Raw genomic sequence first — 18,788 nt, 5'->3', positions numbered from 1 at the left:
ACAAGATGGCCAGCATGGGAGGGCAGTTGGGGGCAATCAACCCTGCAGGGGAGGGAAGTTAGGGGTGACCAGGCCACAGGCTGGGGGCAAACAGGCTGGCAGGGGGGCAGTTAGACATCAATCAGGCTGGCATGGGAGTGGTTAGGGGGTGATCAGGCTGGCAGGCAGAAGCAGTTAAAGGGCAATCAGGAAGGCAGGCAGGCAAGTAGTTGGGAGCCAGCAGTCCTGGATTGTGAGAGGGATCCCGGATTGGAGAGGGTGCAGGCTGGGCTGAGGGACACCCCTAATCTCATGCACAAATCTTGTGCACCGGGCCCTAGTGGCTATCATAAAAAAGAAAAAGAAAAAGAAAAAAAAAGACAAGAAAAGACAAGAGTTAATATAATACTAGTGAAGATGTGGAAAAAAGAGAACACTGTGTACTGTTGTTGGATTGTAAATTGGTGCAGCCACCATGGGAGATCTGTATAAGATAAATATAGAAAAATAGAACTACCATATGATCTTGCAATTCTGCTTCAGGGTATTTATCCAAAGGAAACAAAAACATCAACTCAAAATTATATATGCAACTCATGTCCATAGCAGCATTATTTACAATAGCCAAGACATATATAATAGCTAGAAAATTATCAGTTCTATTAAATATTTTAATTTTATTTGCAGAAACTAAGTCAAGTAATTTGCATTTCTCAACTATTCTTTCAATGCATTTCTATTCTCTCCCTTTGAAATAATAGGTTTAGATATTTCTTTAATTTTACAAAGCTGTAGTTGTTTTGACTTAGTTGTTGGTTAGCTGACTTTATAATTTTACTTGTTAATCTATGCAATTGTTGTCTACTCAGACTTTTATATGCTTTTCTTCCATTTATTTTGAGTTTTTCTGAATCATGTGTTTAAATTGTTTATTTTATATATTCATTTATTTAAACAAGCATATAAATATTATTCTCTTAGTAGTTTATTGTATTTCATAGTCTTGGACATAAAATGCTTTCATAATTTTGATAAGTTTTTGATTGAAATTAAGTTATCTAAAGATGATTTTTTTTGTTTTATTTCTGAAAACAAGTTTTATTTAAATAACGGCTTAAATACATTATGTAACATTAAAAGTGAAGGAGGGGAAAAAACACTCCAAAAATTAGTTTGTTACTTCACATGGCATCGGGCAGCTGTCACTGGAAAGGTGCGAGCTCTTCAGTTAGCTACGGGACGGACATCAGTTTGAAATCTATGCCTTGTCAAAAGTTTAACTGATAGAAGGTTGGCCTCAAATGATGGTGTTCCGACAACAATCAGCCAGGATATATCCTCGCTAACTGACCGTGGTGCCAAGCCGGGCGCTCAGCTCACCGCCCGGAGGAGGGGCCGGCTGCTCCAGGCTGCCCACCGGCCAGGCGCCCGGAGGCCGGGGCCTCTCTCAGCCCCAGAGCCGCTCGGCGCCTTCCCGGGGGCAGGGGCTCCGGGCGGGAGCTCTGGCCAGGCAGCGCCTGCGGAGACATCACGGTATTGACCTGGTGGAAATGGGGACTCCGAGACGAGACGGCATGGCTCTTTCCCTTCCCCGAACGGAGGGGTCACCCTGGTCCAGGGAGAAGCGGACCCCGGGCGGCTACACCAACACGCCCCGAGGCTTCAGACCTGAGACAAGGGCGGAAGAGAAAGGTACTCATGGCAGAGAAACCCTCATGTCGCCTCAGTGAGCCCAAGCACTCAACCCGCGAACCTTCGGGGGCTGGGCTACTCCGCACCCCCGGTCTCCGGAGCCCGGCCTCTGTTCCTGCGCTGGCCGCCCGCCGCTGCCCCGATGTCTGCCTTCTGGAAGCCCGAGGACAGCCTCCGGTGCAGGCCCAGCCTCCGGTGCAGGCACAGTCCCCGGTGCAGGCACAGCCCCCAGTGCAGGCACAGCCCCGGTGCAGGCACAGCCTCCGGTGCAGGCTCCTGTGCAGGCACAGCCCCAGTGCAGGCACAGCCCCGGTGCAGGCACAGCCCCCAGTGCAGGCACAGCCCCCAGTGCAGGCACAGCCCCCGGTGCAGGCACAGCCTCCGGTGCAGGCCCAGCCTCCGGTGCAGGCACAGCCCCCGGTGCAGGCCCAGCCCCGGTGCAGGCACAGCCCCCGGTGCAAGCACAGCCCCCAGTGCAGACAGAGCCCTGGTGCAAGCCCAGCCTCCGGTGCAGGCACAGTCCCCAGTACAGGCACAGCCCCCAGTGCAGGCACAGTCCCCGGTACAGGCACAGCCCCCGGTACAGACACAGCCCCCAGTGCAGGCACAGTCCCCGGTGCAGGCACAGCCCCCAGTGCAGGCACAGCCCCCGGTGCAGGCACAGCCTCCAGTGCAGGCACAGCCTCCGGTGCAGGCACAGCCTCCGGTGCAGGCTCCTGTGCAGGCATAGCCCCAGTGCAGGCACAGCCTCCGGTGCAGGCACAGCCTCCGGTGCAGGCACAGCCCCCAGTGCAGGCACAGTCCCCGGTGCAGGCTCCTGTGCAGGCACAGCCCCGGTGCAGGCACAGCCCCCAGTGCAGGCACAGCCCCCAGTGCAGGCACAGCCCCCGGTGCAGGCACAGCCCCGGTGCAGGCACAGCCTCCGGTGCAGGCTCCTGTGCAGGCATAGCCCCCAGTGCAGGCACAGCCCCGGTGCAGGCACAGCCCCCGGTGCAGGCACAGCCCCCTGTGCAGACAGAGCCCCGGTGCAGGCACAGCCCCCGTGCAGGCTCCTGTGCAGGCACAGCCTCCGGTGCAGCCTCCGGAGCAGGCACAGTCTCTGAGGACCTCACCAGTTTCTTCCTCCAATCACCAGCGAGCCCTTGGACCCGCTTCTCTGTCAGATTCTTGCATTGATACAACCCTCAGCGTCCGTCCGCAGGAAGCAGATGGGCACCGGACTTGCGTCAGCAAAGGGGTAAGAGTGGCGGTTCTGGGTGGCAGACATCCCTCAGGTTCCGCAGAAATGGCTGCTGGGGCCTGGGGGGCGGGAGTAGGGGCAGGAAGCGGGGGCATGGGGGACTCAGTGTGTGAAAGCGAGGGGCCTGAGGGGCAGGTGGCTGAGTCCTCGGCGGGGGCTCAGTCACTGGGGCCTAAAGATGAATTTATTTTTCAAAATGGGAGGGCCTTTTAATATTTTGATTTTGTCATTTCTTATTTTATTCAATTACAATTTGGGGATGCACATTTTTCATATTTTGGAAGTATTGACGTTTTAAATGTATGGCATAAAAATGGTCATATTCATAAATAAGTAATTTTTGCAGAATGCAAACTTTAATATGTATGTATGTATGTATGTAAATTACAGTTACCACATTGACTATGTTGCTTAGTCTTTGTCCATATGTTTTTTTTTAAAAATAAAAGGAACTTTTAATAGGTTAGTTTTACCTTACTGCAAGAAGTTACATATGCTCATTGTAAAAAACTTAGAAGATAGAGAAAATAAAAATGAAGATAATAAAAGCCCTCCCTCAAACATAACCACTAAAATGTTTATTGCATGTTTTTCAGCCATTTTTCTATGGGATGGTATTTCATATACTATTTGGTAATCTACTCTTTGCCTTTTGATATATTATGAACAATTTTTCCAGTCATACAAAATGATTCAATCTTTAATGGTTGACTTGCATGTATTATTAAATCAATTACTTATGTTAGATATTTGCAGTGTTTTCAATTTTTGTTTTAATTTTTTGACTTTAAAAGTTATTTTAAAATATCTCTATGAAAATAACTAAAATAAAATAACTATAAAAACAGTTTCAGATGTACAAACAGTGATTAGACATGATTTAATTTACTAAGATGGTCATCCCAGTAAATCTCTCACCCATCAGACACTAGACATAATTATCACAATGTTATTGACTATATTCTCTGTGCTGTACTTCACATCCCTACGACTCTTCTTAACTACCAGTTTGTACTTCTTCATCACTTCATCTTTTTCACTCACCTCCCCAACCCTCCCTCCCACCTGGCAACTGTCAAAATGTTCTCTGTATCTATGAGTCTGTTTCCATCCTATTTATTTATTTATTTATTTATTTAGTTTTTTTAAATTTAATTTTTGAGAGATATGGATTTATTGCCATTTTATTAGTTCATATTTTTAATATTTTTTCCTTCTTAAAGAAGATCCTTTAATATTTTATGTAATACTGTTTTGGTGGTGATGAACTTCTTTAGCTTTTTCTTATCTGGAAAGCTATTTATCCTTCAATTTTAAACGATAGTTTTATTGGATAACCTTTGAATTTTTAAAAATTGATTTTTAGAGAGAGGAAGGGAGAGAAACACCAATGTGATGGTTGCCTCCTGTTCATACCCTGACAAGGGATCAAAGCCACAACTCGGTGGGCATGTGCCCTTAGAATTGAACCTGCCACCTTTTGGTGTACAAGATGCACCAACCAACTGAGCCATACACAGGCCAGGATTATATAGAGTAATCTTGGTTGTAAGTCTTTACTTTTCATCACTTTGGATATCTCTTGCCAATCACTCTGGCCTGCAAAGTTTCTATTAAGAAATCAGCTGGAAATCTTTTGGGAGCTCCCTTGGAGGTAACTAACTGCCTTTTCTCTTGTTGCTTTTAAGAATCTATTTTTGTTTTTAACCTTCTGCATTCTAATTATGATGTGTCTTGATGTGGGCCTCTTTGGGTTTATCTTGTTTGCGATGCTCAGCACTTCCTGGACTTATATGTCTATTTCCCTCACCTGGTTTGGGAAGTTTTCTGGTATTATTTTTCAAATAAATTTTAATTTCTTGCTTTTTATCTTCTCTTTCTACCATCCCCATGAAGTGGATGTTAGGACACTTGAAGTTGTCCCAGAGGTTCCTTATACTAGCCTTATATTTTGAATTCTTTTTTCTTTTTACTGTTTTGATTGGTTGTTTTCTGATTCTTGTTCCTTATCTTCCAAATATCTGATTTGATCCTCTGCTTCATATACTCCACTGTTGATCCTCAGTAATGTATTCTTATTTCATTTAATGTATTCTGTATTTTTGACTGGTTCTTTTTTAAGTTTTTTTTTAGTTCCATTTTTTAATGTTTCCTATTTCTTTGTTAAAGTTTTTACTAAGTTTACCAAGTTAATTGAGCATTCTTATAACTGGGTGGTTGCCTCCTGTATGCAACCTAACTGGGGATCAATTCTGCAACCTAGGTATGTACTCAGATCAGGAATTGAAACCACAATCTTTTGGTGTACGGATGATGCTTTCCTTCTTCTTCTTCTTCTTAAAAAATACCTTTCAGCATTTCATATAATACTGGTTTGGCAGTGATGAACTCCTTTAGCTTTTTCTGATCTGTGAAGCTCTTTATCTGATCTTCAATTCTGAATGATAACTTTGCTGGGTAGAGTAATCTTGGTTGTAGGTTATTGCTATTTATCACTTTGAATATTTCTTGCCACTTCCTTCTGGCCTGCATAGTTTCTGTTGAGAAATCAGCTGACAATCTTATGGGTACTCCCTTGTAGGTAACTCCCTTATTTTTTTCTTGCTGTTTGTAAGATTCTCTCTTTGTCTTTTACTCTTGGCATTTTAATTATGATGTATCTTGGTGTGGTCCTCTTTGGATTTCTTTTGTTTGGGGTTCTGTGTGCTTTTCCTGGACTTGTAAGTCTATTTCTTTCACCAGGTAGGGAAAGTTTTCTGTCATTATTTCTTCAAATCGGTTTTCAATATCTTGCTCTCTCTCTTCTTCTGGCACCCTCATAATTCTGATGTTGGTACGCTTGAAGTTGCCTCAGAGACTCCTTACTCTATCTTCATATTTTTTTAATTCTTTTTTCTTTTCCGGTTGGGTGTTTTTTGCTTCTTTGTATTTCAAATCTTTAACTTGATTCTTGTGATCCTCTAGTCTGCTATTGGACCTATGTATATTATTCTTTATTTAAGTTAATTTCTAGTTGGTCCATTTTCATATCTTTAAGGGTCTCACTAAATTTATCAGCAGTTTCTAGAAGATTCTTTTTTTTTTTTTAAAGTGCAATTTCCCCCAGAGAACTTTTCTTCATTCTTTAAAGACTTAGCTCCTTACATGGGCTTTGGTGGAGGTTGTGGGGCAGAACCCGCAGGCCTAAATTGGGGTGGGGGTGTTTGGTTCTCCAGGCTTCACAAAACAATTCCTGACTACCTTGCTGTGAATGGCACAGCTCACAAAGTAATGCAACTTCACATACAGCTTGAGAAGCACATAGGTGTCAAAGACACTCGCTTTGGAGATGTCCATAATGGCTGCAGCCTCTACTGTTTTGAATGACAAACTTCTTAATGGCCTTGTCCTTGGGAATTCATGGAGTGCAATTGGTGCAACGAATAGGCTGCACGTGGCCTCAATCTTTTTTGGCATGACCGTTATTCCTTCTTTTCTTGGTCTTCTTGGAAATGAGGACCCAAAAGCTAGAAGATTCTTAAAAACCCTTAAACCATGGTTTTGAACTCTATATCCAGTAGTTTGCTTTCCTCCATTTCTTTCGTTTGTGACCTGTTTCTTTGACTCTGCATTTTGGCTGCTTCCCTGTGTTGATAGAGTGGCTTTCTGTGCTATGTGTCCTATAGGGCTCAATGGCTCAGCCTCCCAAATTACCTGAGGTGGATACTCTTGGTGCATCCCTTTGTGGGCTGTGTGTACAGTCTTGTTGTAGTTAAGCCTTGATTGTTCTTGGTATCACTGGGAGGAATTGACCTCCAGGCCAATTGGCAGTGAGGATTAGCTGTGTCTATGATGGGAGAACTTCTGTGCTGGAGACACTCTTATAGGGCAAGACTTGCTTCAGTGGGGCTTTGGTGCTCACTGAGTCTGCCCCCTGAGTGTGTCCCTTATGGATCTGAGGAGTTGTAATCTGGATGGTCCTACTCTGACCCCTGGGTACACTGGCTCTTGGATCCCCAAGGAAGTACAAAGTTAGCCTCTGCCTGAGGCCACCAGCAGGAGCTACAGAGAGATCTGCAATTCCCCCTCTTTGTTTGGGGTTTGGAGGTGCCCTAATGAGGCCCAGATGTGAAGCAATGCAAGCTGCTGTGGGGCCTTGGGCCTTCTTTTGGAAGTTCTGGAGCTCTCTGACCCAGCTGTAGTTTCTTAGGTAATTTTAGATTGCAAAGGGCCAGGTCATTCATATGCAAAAGCCTTTGTGCACAGCTTGGGTGGGGCAGGGTCTCAGGGAACCCACAGGGTGGAGCAAACAGCTCTTGCTGATCCTCAGATCTGCCCTAAGAGGCCCACAGGTGTCAGTGTCCATCAGTAATTGCTGCAAGCACCTCTGAGAGAAAGCTGCCCTTGAGTTCCGCCTGATGCCAGACAGTCCAGTTTCTCCCCGTATGAGTTTGGATCCCTAGAGTTTTACTCAGAACTGTAGTTCAGAGCAGTTGGGAGCTTGTGTCTTTCTCCAATTGAAAAAGACAATCGTGTCCTCAGTTGCCAGCTCTTTCCACATGTGCACCGCTGTACCTCTGCACTGTACCTCTGCAACTCCTCTGAATTTCAGCATGCCTTTCTTTTTCCCTCTAGTTGTAGAATTTTCACTCAGCCAGCTTTCCTGTGGTTCTGAATGATGTCTGTTTTGTCTTTTATTTGTAGTTTTAAAGTGGTTGTGTGGCAGCAAGTTCAGGTTTTTACCTATGCCACCATCTTGGTTTCTCATCTTTATCCAATATGATTTTAAATTTTATTCTTGGAAATCCATGACTTAGAATAAGTTAGAGTCCATTCCATGGATATTTAAAATAAAACATAGTTTTGAAAGCATTAGAATAAAACACTGTAAATGACAACTTAAAATGGCATAGTTATAGATCTGATTTTAATACAATTGACAACTTTTCTTTTCTGTAACACAGCATTCTAACATATCAATTAGTATTAAAATGAACATATATCAGAACTTCGTACACACTTGGAGATTTTTATATAATCTCCAGAAAATCCATTTTAGTAATAAATAGGGTATCCCAAAAACATATAAACACACTTAAATAACAGTAAAGGCAGTGTTTATTAAAATACAAAAATTTAAGCTATCAGCTGTTAAAATGTGTATATACTCTTATTCAACATATTGTAGTACTGGAAGTCCTAACCATAGCATTCAGACAAGAAGAATAAATAAAAGGCATCCAAATTGAAAAGGAAGAGGTAAGGTGGTTATTATTTATAAATGATAGGCTATTGTAAACATGGAACCCTAAAGATGTGTTGATTGTGTTCTTAGCCCTGAGAGGCTAATTAAAGTTCTATCTGGAGACTCCTTATCAAATTTTAGCATAGCAGATTTAAAATTGCCTTATAATCAATTACCACTCTTGTTGTATTTATACAGATAATAAATCAAAATTCATTGAAACTAGACTTATGCAGTAAATAGTCCTAATTTGAATCTATGAGAAAAATGAGGGTGATTTTAAGGAGGGAAATTTTGTTTCCAGAGAATCTATTATGCACAGTTGTAGATATTAGCCTCTAGTTTCAGTTAGTTTTTAAAGTTTTATTTTTTACCTATAAACTGATGAGACTCTGACTTTTTCTAATTTTATAAATATTTTGCTATACCTCTTTGAACACTTTTCTTTTTTTTTTCTTCATCCTTTGGCTTGGAGTTATTGAGGACTAAAATTTTTATTGTTTTGAGCCTTGCATACAATAAATTACAGCTAAAGGACACAACATAAACTTGAGAAATCACCACCAATAGCTCATGTTCATGAAGTCTCCGTGATGGATGCTGTGGAAGCCATGCAGAATTTTCCTGAGCACCTGATGACATCATCAAAACAGTCAAATTGCAAAACAGAACAATCTGATTCTCACTGCCTGCCTTCATTGCAGCAAAAGAAGCTTTCAACCTCACCTCTAGAAAATTCTCAGTTATAAGCCTTACAGACTCAGAAACTGGTTTATAATTTGCTCTGATCATCAATCTTTGTTTTTTAAAAAATATATATTTTATTGATATACTTTTTGGATATTCCTTCCAAAGAGAAAGGAAGAGGGATAGAGAGTTAGAAACATCAATGTGAGAGAAACATCGATCAGCTGCCTCCTTCACACCTCCTACTGGGGCTGTGCCTGCAACCAAGGCACATGCCCTTGACCAGAATTGAATCTGGGACCTTTCAGTCTGCAGGCCAATGCTCTATCCACTGAGCCAAACTGGTCAAGACCAATCTTTGTTTTTATGGACATACCCTTATTGAACACTGATTGCTTGCTTGTATAATATAGGCCTCACTTTGGGAGTCCATCTACATTGTCATCGCCTGAAATGAGACTCAACAATTTAACTTAACTGAGTTATTTTCATGACTAAATGATTGAATCAATAAAATGTGGAGCATTCTTCTAGAATGTGAGGCTCAATTGTTTAAAGTTTTAAAAGTGGGACTGAAGGTACAAAAATTTTACCACTTTTGCCCCAGAGACCATTCTCTTGACCACTAGACTGACACACAATGCAATATAAGATGGTGTACACTTTAAAACTACCTAATCTTATTACCTAACTAGAGACCAGGTGCATGATATTCATGCATGGGGGGGTGGTGTGTGGGGTGGGGTGGATTCCTCAGTCCGGCCTGCACCCTCTCCAATCCAGGATCCCCCAGGGGATGTCTGACTGCCAGTTTAGGCCCTACTGGCAGTCAGACAGCCCTCTCACAATCCAGGACCGCTGGCTCCTAACTGCTCATCTTCCTGTCTGTCTGATCACCCCTAACCACCTCTACCTGCTGGCCTGATGCCCATAACTGCTCCCCTGCCAGCCTGATCACCCCTAACCACCTCTGCCAGAGGCCTGATTGCCCCTAACTGCCTGCCCCTACTGGCCTGATCACTTCCTATGTGCCCCCCTTTGCTGGTCTGATCACCCCCTAGGTGCCCCCCACACTGGCCTGATCGCCCCCTAATTGGCCCTCCCGTCAGTCTGATCGCCCCCTAACTGCCCCCCACCCCCCGGTCTGATTGCCCCTAACTGCCTCCGCCTTGGCCCCTGCCACCATGGCTGCCATCATGGCTTTGTCCAGAAGGATGTCTGGTGTAATTAGCGTATTACCCTTTTATTAGTATAGATTAAGGTGACCAGAAGTCCCGCTTTTGGTGGGACAGTCCCGATTTTTAACAATTTGTCCCACGTCCCACAGAGTTTTAAAAAAGCCCAAAAGATTTAAAAGAATCTTTCCAAAAATCAAGACTTTTTAAAAATGCCACAGGATGTGGGACAAATTGTTAAAAATCGGGACTGTCCCGTCTGGTCACCTTAGTATAGATGCTATCCAATAAGTAAAAAAATAAGAAACCCCACAAAATTCTGCCACCCTGGAGTGGCTCTATTAGGATATTAATTGTAAGGTATTTATTAAGACTCAAAAGGAGGCTTTGAACCTCCCCCCTTTCCTGCCCGAGAGATTCAGACAGGAAAACCTGCTTCAGGAAAGAGATCTTGGAATGCTGCTTTAATTTGAATTAAATATGGTAAACAAGCAGGTGCTTGTTAGCTCAACACCCCCACTTCCTATTTTTTCTGAGTCGCCTAGGAAAGAATTCCCCCCCTCCCCCACATTTGTTCCACTCTTCCTCAGCTACCTGTAATTGCACATTCTCACTTATGAAATCTAATGTTCTGTCCGTTCTGCTTCTCCTTTGTCCAAAAATGTCTCATATACTCAGTGTTGCCTCACTGCCTTTGGAATTCTCATGCGTATGTGAATTGCACATGTGCACATATTAAAGTTTGATCTTCTCTTGTTAAAAAAAAAATAAAGCTCTATTTAAAAAATAACAGGTAATTGTGTGTATGAGTTCCAGTTTTATATCCCATGTATGAGTGAGATCATACAGTTCTTAGCTTTTTCTGACTAATTTCACGTAACATAATCTTTTCAAGGTCCATTCATATTGTTGCAAATGGCAATATTTCACCTTTTCCTATGGGTGAATAGTATTCCATTGTAAAAATATACCACATGTTCTTTTCTTAATCATTCATTGAAACACTCTGTCTCCGTGTCTTGGCCACTGTGAATAATGCCGCAATGAATAAATTTTTGAAAAAGGAGCCAAAACATTAAATGGAAAAAAAGAAAGTCTCTTCAATAAATGGTGCTGCGAAAATTGGAAAGCCACATGCAAAAACAAACAAACAAAACACACAAAAAACAAACAAACAAAAAAATCAACAACCCCCCTTCCACACCAAAATAAATAAAACGAGACTACAATTTATCAGTGTACAAAAGTTAATTCAAAATATATCATATACCTAGATGTAAGGGCTCAACAATAAATTACATGGAAGAAAATGTAGGTACTAAATTTTTGGACCTTGGTATTAGAGAACATTCCCAAAGTCAAGGAAGTAAAGGCAAAAATAAATGAATGGGACTATATCAAACTAAAAAGCTTCTGCACATTACAAGAAACTGCCAACAAAACACAAAGGCAACCAACAGAATGGGAGGAGATATTTGCAAAACCAGCTCCCACAAAGGTGTAATATCCAAAATATATAAAGAACTCATGCAATTCAGCAGTAATGATTGTTAAAGTCCATTTTCTATTACAGTGAGAGAATAATTTTTCATTTTAAACTTTTATTTCAATTTTTAAAAATTTAATTTATTGGGGTGACATTGGTTAAAAATGATATAGATTTAAAATGTACAGTTTTATGACACATCATCTATATATTGCATTGAAACAAATGAGAACGATAATACATCAAAACTTTTGGGATGCAGCACTCCCAGTAATATGAGGGAAGTTATATCATTACAGGGCTACTTAAGAAACAAGGGAAAACCTCAAGTAAACAACCTAACATTACATCTTGAACTATATAAAGAAGAACAAAAGCAGCCCAAAGTCAGCAGAAGAAAAGAAATATAAAAATTAGAGAAGAATTAAATGAAACAGAGAACACAATCTATACAAAAAAATTAATGCAATCAAGGTCAGTTCCTTTGAAAAGATTCATAAAATTGAGAGAAGCGTGCTTATAAATTACTACTACAAACATGAATTTGTCTGTTTTCCCTTGAATTCCCCCTCCATTTTATATATTTTGAGTCCATATTTTTGGGCACCTAACATTTTTAACTATGTCTTTTTTTTTTCTTTATTGATTAAGGTATTACATATGTGTCCTTATCCTCCCATTGCCCCACCCCCCACGCATACCCTCCCCCCCCATCTGTGTCCATTGGTTAGGCTTATATGCATGTCTACAAGTCTTTTGACCCCCTGACCCCCGCCCTCCCTATCTTCCCTTTGAGGTTTGATGGTCTGATCGGATGCTTCTCTGACTCTAGATCTGTTTTTGCTTATCAGTTTATGTTGTTCATTATATAAAATGAGTGAGACCATGTGATATTTATCTTTCTCTGACTGGCTTGTTCCGCTTAGCATAATGCTCTCCAGGTCTATCCATGCTGTTGCAAATGGTAAGAATTCATTATTATTATTATTATTATTATTATTATTATTTTCTTTTACCACAGCATAGTATTCCATTGTGTAGATGGAATCCACTCATCTGCTGATGGGCACTTAGGCTGTTTCCAAATCTTAGCTATTGGAAATTGTGCTGCTATGAACATAGGGGTGCATATATCTTTTCTGATTGGTATTTCTGATTCTTGGGATATATTCTTAGAAGTGGGATCACTGAGTGAAATGGGAGTTCCATATTTAATTATTTGAGGAAACTCCATACTGTTCTCCACAGTGGCTGCACCAGTCTGCATTCCCACCAGCAATGCAAGAGGGTTCCTTTTTCTCCACATCCTCACCAGCACTTGTCCTTTGTTCATTTGTTGATGATAGGATTCTGACAGTTGTGAGATGGTACCACACTGTTGTTTTGATTTGCATCTCTTAGATGATTAGTGACTTTGAGCAAGTTTTCAAAATGGCTTTTGGCCTTCCTTCTGTCTTGTTTTGAAATGTTTCTATTTAGGTCCGTAGCCCATTTTTTGATTGGGTTGTTTATCTTCCTTTTGTTAAGTTGTATGAGTTCCCTGTAAATATTGGAGATTAAACCCTTATCGGTTATAACTTTGAGAAATATTTTCTCCCATGCAGTGTGCTTTCTTGTTGTTTTGTTGATTTTTTTTTCTGTGCAGAAGCTTTTTATTTTGATGTAGTCCCATTTGTTTATTTTCTCTTTTGTTTCCATTGCCTTAGGAGTTATATCTCTACCTCTATCTCTATCTATCATCTTTATCTCTATCTATCTCTGTCCTATTTGTCAAATATGTATGTATTATCTATCTAGTATTTATCTTTCATCTTATATATCTGAATTTTTCCAGCTTCCCTTCCATGTCTCCCAACCACCTGCCTGGTTACCTCTCCCTTGGGGCAAAATACAGTGATTAGGAACACACTTACCTTTCTGATATTTTCAACAATGCTAATGCCATCAATTAATATAGCTCCAGAGCTTATGCTCTCATCTCCAGTTAACATTTTCAATATACTGGTTTTTCCGGCTCCATTTAATCCAAGTAATCCAATGCATTCAGAACTTTTTACGGCAAGGGAGACATTTCTTATAGCCTTTACAACTGGACACTTATAATAAGTCTGAAAACATTAAAAAACCACAATGTACCGAAGCACTGAGTGTGGGTCACCCATAAGTATAATCGCTGCCTCCGGACAGTTGCCCAGGGGCATTTTCCCTTCCAGCCACCTGTTTGACCAGGATGTGCACAGACCCCACAGCAGCCCAGTAAGTTAGTGCAATACATTCTTGGCAGTGACAAAGCTCAGGGAAATATTGTCATTGAATGACTTTACCTTCACAAGTTCTTTGAGAAGCAGTGGGCTTTTCTTCAATTTAGAAATTTGTGCCAAGACTTTCTTCCTTTCATTTTCTACATTTTTATCCACATATTCGTTGGCTACACGCGTGGACACTACAGCCTATTTTTTTCAAAACAAGGATCACAGACGTATACATTTTAGAGACCTTGTATAAGCTGAGTGGCATTTTGAAAGCTGACTTGAAGGAGTAATTTCAAAGATGCCGGAAAATATTGGACTAATTTTCAATAGCTTTCCTACCAATTTCCTAAATTCTTATGAACAAATTTATTCTTGATTTGCTTACTTTTGGAAACTATAAAATGAACAAGTTTTTCTACCACTGAGAGGAAGCAGCATGTTCTTGCCAGTAAAATGGACACATCATGAAAAACAAAAACCTCATCAATACTGTTATTGTTTAGTACCATTTGTTACAACTAAAATCTGTTCATGAGACTTTGGGAACCAAGAGAGGAGAAAATGGCCTCTTTCTTTTTGAGTGAAGGCTGAGTTGAATATGAAGAATTATGGAGAGAGTGAACACAGTGTGAGTATAAGAAGGAAGGCCACCATCAGCAATGGGAACTTAGTAAAAGATGCAGGAATGAAATAATTCAGTGCGTCTCGTAGTAGCAGAAGAATAAGAATTAGGAAAATTCCTGGGCAAGTGGAATGGGTAAAGTGAGACAAGAAAATTAAATAAGGTTAAACAGTTTGGACAACTTATAGCCAGTCTGTGAATTGCAGGATCTTATCTTCTCTCACCAAGGACACTGGAAAGCAAACGGTCACTAACCAGAGAATACATAGCCTAAATTGCCCTGGCCTGGGTAAGAGAGGACAAAGCCACTGTTAACGCGTGTGTGTGCCAGCTAAATTCAGGGTCAGATGATGTAACAAGTAACAAAAAAACCATTAAAGCCAAACAGACCAAAGAGAAGTAAAGTAGACCAAAGAATAATCCAAAACTCCCATCTACACTCATTTTGATGCATTAGCATATTAAAAATGCATTTGGAAAGCTGATGAATATTCTGCTAGAACCCTCCTCTAAGATTTTTACTTGAAGAAAAAAAGGATAAAAAGCCCCCAGGATAAGCCCTCAGGACACAGGCTCACTCTAGAACTTGATCATGCCCTTTCCCAGGCACGAACTTGTTATTTCTAAGGGCCCCCACGAGACTCACAATCAGGGGAGCCCCGGGCAGTGGCAACTCCACCCAGGCTCACTCCCTGGTCCTATCTCCAAGGCCCCCCTTTCTCCGACCTCCCAGGGAGCCAGCAGCCCTGCCCAGGCTCACTCCCTGGTCCTATCTCCAAGGCCCCCCTTTCTCCGACCTCCCCGGGAGCCAGCAGCCCTGCCCAGGCTCACTCCCATCACTGCTGACCGGCTCCCTAGGAATGAGCCGGAATAACGTTTCTGGAGAGCTGAAACCGCTGCCTAGGTGCTCGGCTGCTGCTGCTTCCACCCTGATCCCTTCCTTTCCTTCACTGTCCCTCGCTTTAAGAAACACACTCAGACCCAGCTGGACTCACGGTGTGAAATCTTCCCTATGTGAAGTCAAGAACCCACACGCTACAGGCCAGCCAGTCTGGTAACACTGTGGTTAGTAATTCATACTGCTTGAGCAAAAGTTTGTTGATTTGAATTGCCTATTTTTACATCAAGTACTCGTTATATTATCTAGCTCCACTCATTGGATAAGGCGTGGAGCTGGATAATATAATCAGCTCAGTAAACATGATAACCAAAAGAACGAGAAGAGTGCTTTTTCCAATTTTAAAATTGGTTGTGTCAGAGTGGTAAGTGAACATCCCTGCTCCGTGTTCAGACTCCGCCATTGTGTTGGCTGTAGGCTTTCTATATATAAGCAGATGCTGCCGACCAGGCTGCGATGGCTCTTTTCTTTCCCTAGTTTCTGACACTTTTTATGTATATGAGTGTGAAATGTGGATATAAGCAGGTGGTTTTTCTTGACATTAATTAATTCATGGGTAACACTGATTTTCAAATATTAAACTAGCTTTGTTACATTTATGAAATAAACCCTACTTGTCCGTGGTGTATTATTCTTTCTACATATTCCTGGATTCTATCTGTGAATATTTTGTTGATAATTTGTGTTTCTGTGTTCACAAGTGATACTGGTTTCTTGTACTTTTTTCTGATTTTGGTATCAAGTGTAATAATAGTTTCATAAATAGAATTGGAAATGCTCCTACTTCTATATTCTGGAAGAAATTGTGTAGAATTGATGCTATTTGCTTTTTAAATTTTATTTTTCAATTACAGTTTACATTCAATATTAGTTTCTATTAGGGTACAGGAGAATGGTTAACCAATCATATACTTTACAAAGCATTACCTTGTTATTTCCAGTACCCACCTGGCACCATGTATAATTATTGCCTATGGTGTACTTTATAAGAATTGATGCTATTTCTTTAATTTTTTGGTAGAATTTATCAGTGAAATTGTCCTGGCGTGGTGTTTTTCGTGTGTGTGGAGGTTTTAAACTATGCACTTTCATGTTGCCGTTACATTGGTTAGTTAGTGTGTGTTGCCTATTTTTAATTTATGGTCACTCTGGCTGGAGGCTTATCACTTTTAAACATTTTTCAAAGAATTAGCTATTGGCTCTGTTCACTGAATTTTCTTCATTATGTTTCTGTTTGCAGTTTCATTTATTTCTTTTCTTATTTTTGTAAAGCTAAATGATTTTTCTCTGAGTTTATTTTGCTCTTTTTTCCTAATTTATTGAGATACAAACTTCAATTATTGAACTGGGACTTTTTCCCATTTCTAATGTAAGTATTTAATACTACAAATGAAACACTGCTTTAGGTGTACCTACAGGTTTTGATACGTTGTATTTTACTTTCATTTAGTTAAAAATATTTTCTAATTTCTTCTGTCACTTCCACCTTGACTGATGGGTTTGAGAGAAGTGTGCTGCTTAATTTCCCAATGTTTGTAGAGATTTCCCTGTTATATTTCTGTTATTAAATTTCATGATGATCAGAAAACACACCCTTCAATATTTTAAATCTCTTAAAATTGTGAATGGTGTGTCTTGGTGAACGTTCCATGTGTCCTGCCCTTCTTGTGTGCATGCTCTCTAAGTGCCAGTTAGATCCAGTTAGTAGATGGCAGTTCTTTTATTAATTTTCTGTCTCTGTGTTCTATTGATCATTAAAGGAGTAGTTGGCTGGTTACTACCACAACTGAATGAGCATATGCTGTTTTGAAGCAGAGGCCCTTATATTTTCTTTATCTGAGGAAGTAGAGGGAGTTCCTAATTGAGAAGAGGGTGCCACGTGGGTCTGTAAACTCAGAGTGCTCAGGAAAGTCTGAGGATTTGAGATGGCAGGGTCATTGGCTCAGATGTCGCCAAGGAGGAGGGCACCACTCTTCTCACAAGAGGGGTGGTCTTGGCAGAGCAGATCTGCCCTGGCTGAGAGCCTCCTGGTGCTCATCTAACCCGAAGGTGAAACCTTGATGTTGACACTCAGCTTTCTCTGTCCTTTCACTGCAGGAAGTGGGACCAAGGAGGCTCTTGCACTTCCACACTTAGCTTTCAATTTCCTATTAATAATTCTCAGCTTTTCATTCTATGTAGTAAGGAGCTTACCAATAACCCACACTCCCATTGCTCTTTCAGTTGCTATTTCCCCCCCCCCCCCCCCCATTTTTAAAGAATACTTGATTTAAAGCATCAGTGATGCTTTCTGTTCCTCTGGTATATCGTCCCAATCAAAACAGATAAACATTTTTACAACTGGACCATTATTTTGTGCCAGCGGCTATTGTTTTTCCTTTACCACCAGTGATGTGGGTTTCACTAAAATCCTACTGACTGTGGATTTTCTCAAATCTCTCCTGGTACTAATTGTTGCAGGTGGACTTCCTTTGGTACCAACACCTGTGGAAAGGAGAAAAAAACCTAGGAGTAGGAAAGGATAGAAATCGAGCTATGATGAAGGTCAAATGACATCCTCAGTGGACCCCATGGGAAGGCCTGCAGTTGTCTCAGTGGCACTGAGATGAGCAAATACTTTACTTCTGCATCTGTGAGTGGCTGGATGCAGGCTATCTGGGAAGGGGATTGCCTGGGAGAGGAGCTCTCGGCCACAAAAATGTCTGTGGAGACAGTGACAGATGAAGGTGTCCTAGGACAGAGAGCATTATGGCCAAATTGAGAAGCAGGGACACCAGCTCCACTGAAGGGGGGTCTGTGTAGTGCACACTGCCTTTGATTTTCTGGGACATAGATAGCAGCCACCAGAGAACATGTTCGATCCTTGCATAAAGTACCAAGAAGTCCTTTTGAAACAAAGTGAAAGACATGTAAATGCATTTTAGATAGATCAGATTAGGGATGAAATTTAAAAAAGAAGTTAAGGATAAGTCTCAAGATTTCTCTCTTCAACAAAATATATAATTGATGGTGTTAGTTATTGAAATAGGGAACATTGGGAGGTCTTGTGGCAGTGGAAGAAGAGGAGACTAAAGATGTTAATAAGCAACAATAATGCTCCTACTAAAACCCAACATTTATTATTTCTTATGTGCTGGACATGTGCCCTTCACAGGCAATTAACCTTCTTAATAACTGTATGAAACCAATCTATTATGACCTTACTTATGTAATGGAAATATGTGAGAAAATAGTGCCCCAAAATTGATTAAATTTCTTGAAAAACATTAATCTATACATCCAATAATTTAAATGAATTCCAAATAGTTTAAACACAAAGTGATCAACAAGATGAACAGCCAGCTCCTCATGAAACCTGGGCTCCGTGTCACAGGGGCAGCGGAGTCCGAGGGCAGCGGTGTGAGGTGCTCCCAGGGAGGAAAGAAGCATCTGTCGGTGAAGATGTCAGATTTTCACTTTTTATAATTCATGAGCTATTTTGTACTTTTCATTGGCAGGGGTGACTTTTTCTTACTTTGAATGTTAAAAAATGA

General features: G+C 41.1%; 1 protein-coding gene and 1 pseudogene across 1 annotated transcript in view; both read right to left on the bottom strand.

Annotated features, from left to right (window-relative positions):
- The window catches only part of LOC118731568 (phospholipid-transporting ATPase ABCA3-like), a 197,217-nt gene that overhangs the window by 9,306 nt on the left and 169,123 nt on the right, over positions 1-18,788 (bottom strand). Inside the window, exons 16-17 of the mRNA XM_036460223.2 lie at positions 13,808-13,933; positions 13,397-13,591 (exon numbers count right to left, since the gene is read on the bottom strand). Of these exons, the coding sequence (XP_036316116.2) occupies positions 13,397-13,591; positions 13,808-13,933 (321 nt within the window). The remainder of the gene's footprint in view (positions 1-13,396; positions 13,592-13,807; positions 13,934-18,788) is intronic.
- On the bottom strand, positions 6,013-9,255 carry LOC118731505 (annotated as a pseudogene).

Source organism: Pipistrellus kuhlii, unplaced genomic scaffold, assembly GCF_014108245.1.
Source record: "Pipistrellus kuhlii isolate mPipKuh1 unplaced genomic scaffold, mPipKuh1.p scaffold_m20_p_31, whole genome shotgun sequence".
Lineage (NCBI taxonomy): Eukaryota > Metazoa > Chordata > Mammalia > Chiroptera > Vespertilionidae > Pipistrellus > Pipistrellus kuhlii.
Note: the sequence above shows the minus strand (reverse complement) of the source record. Positions and strands in the feature narration are given on the sequence as shown.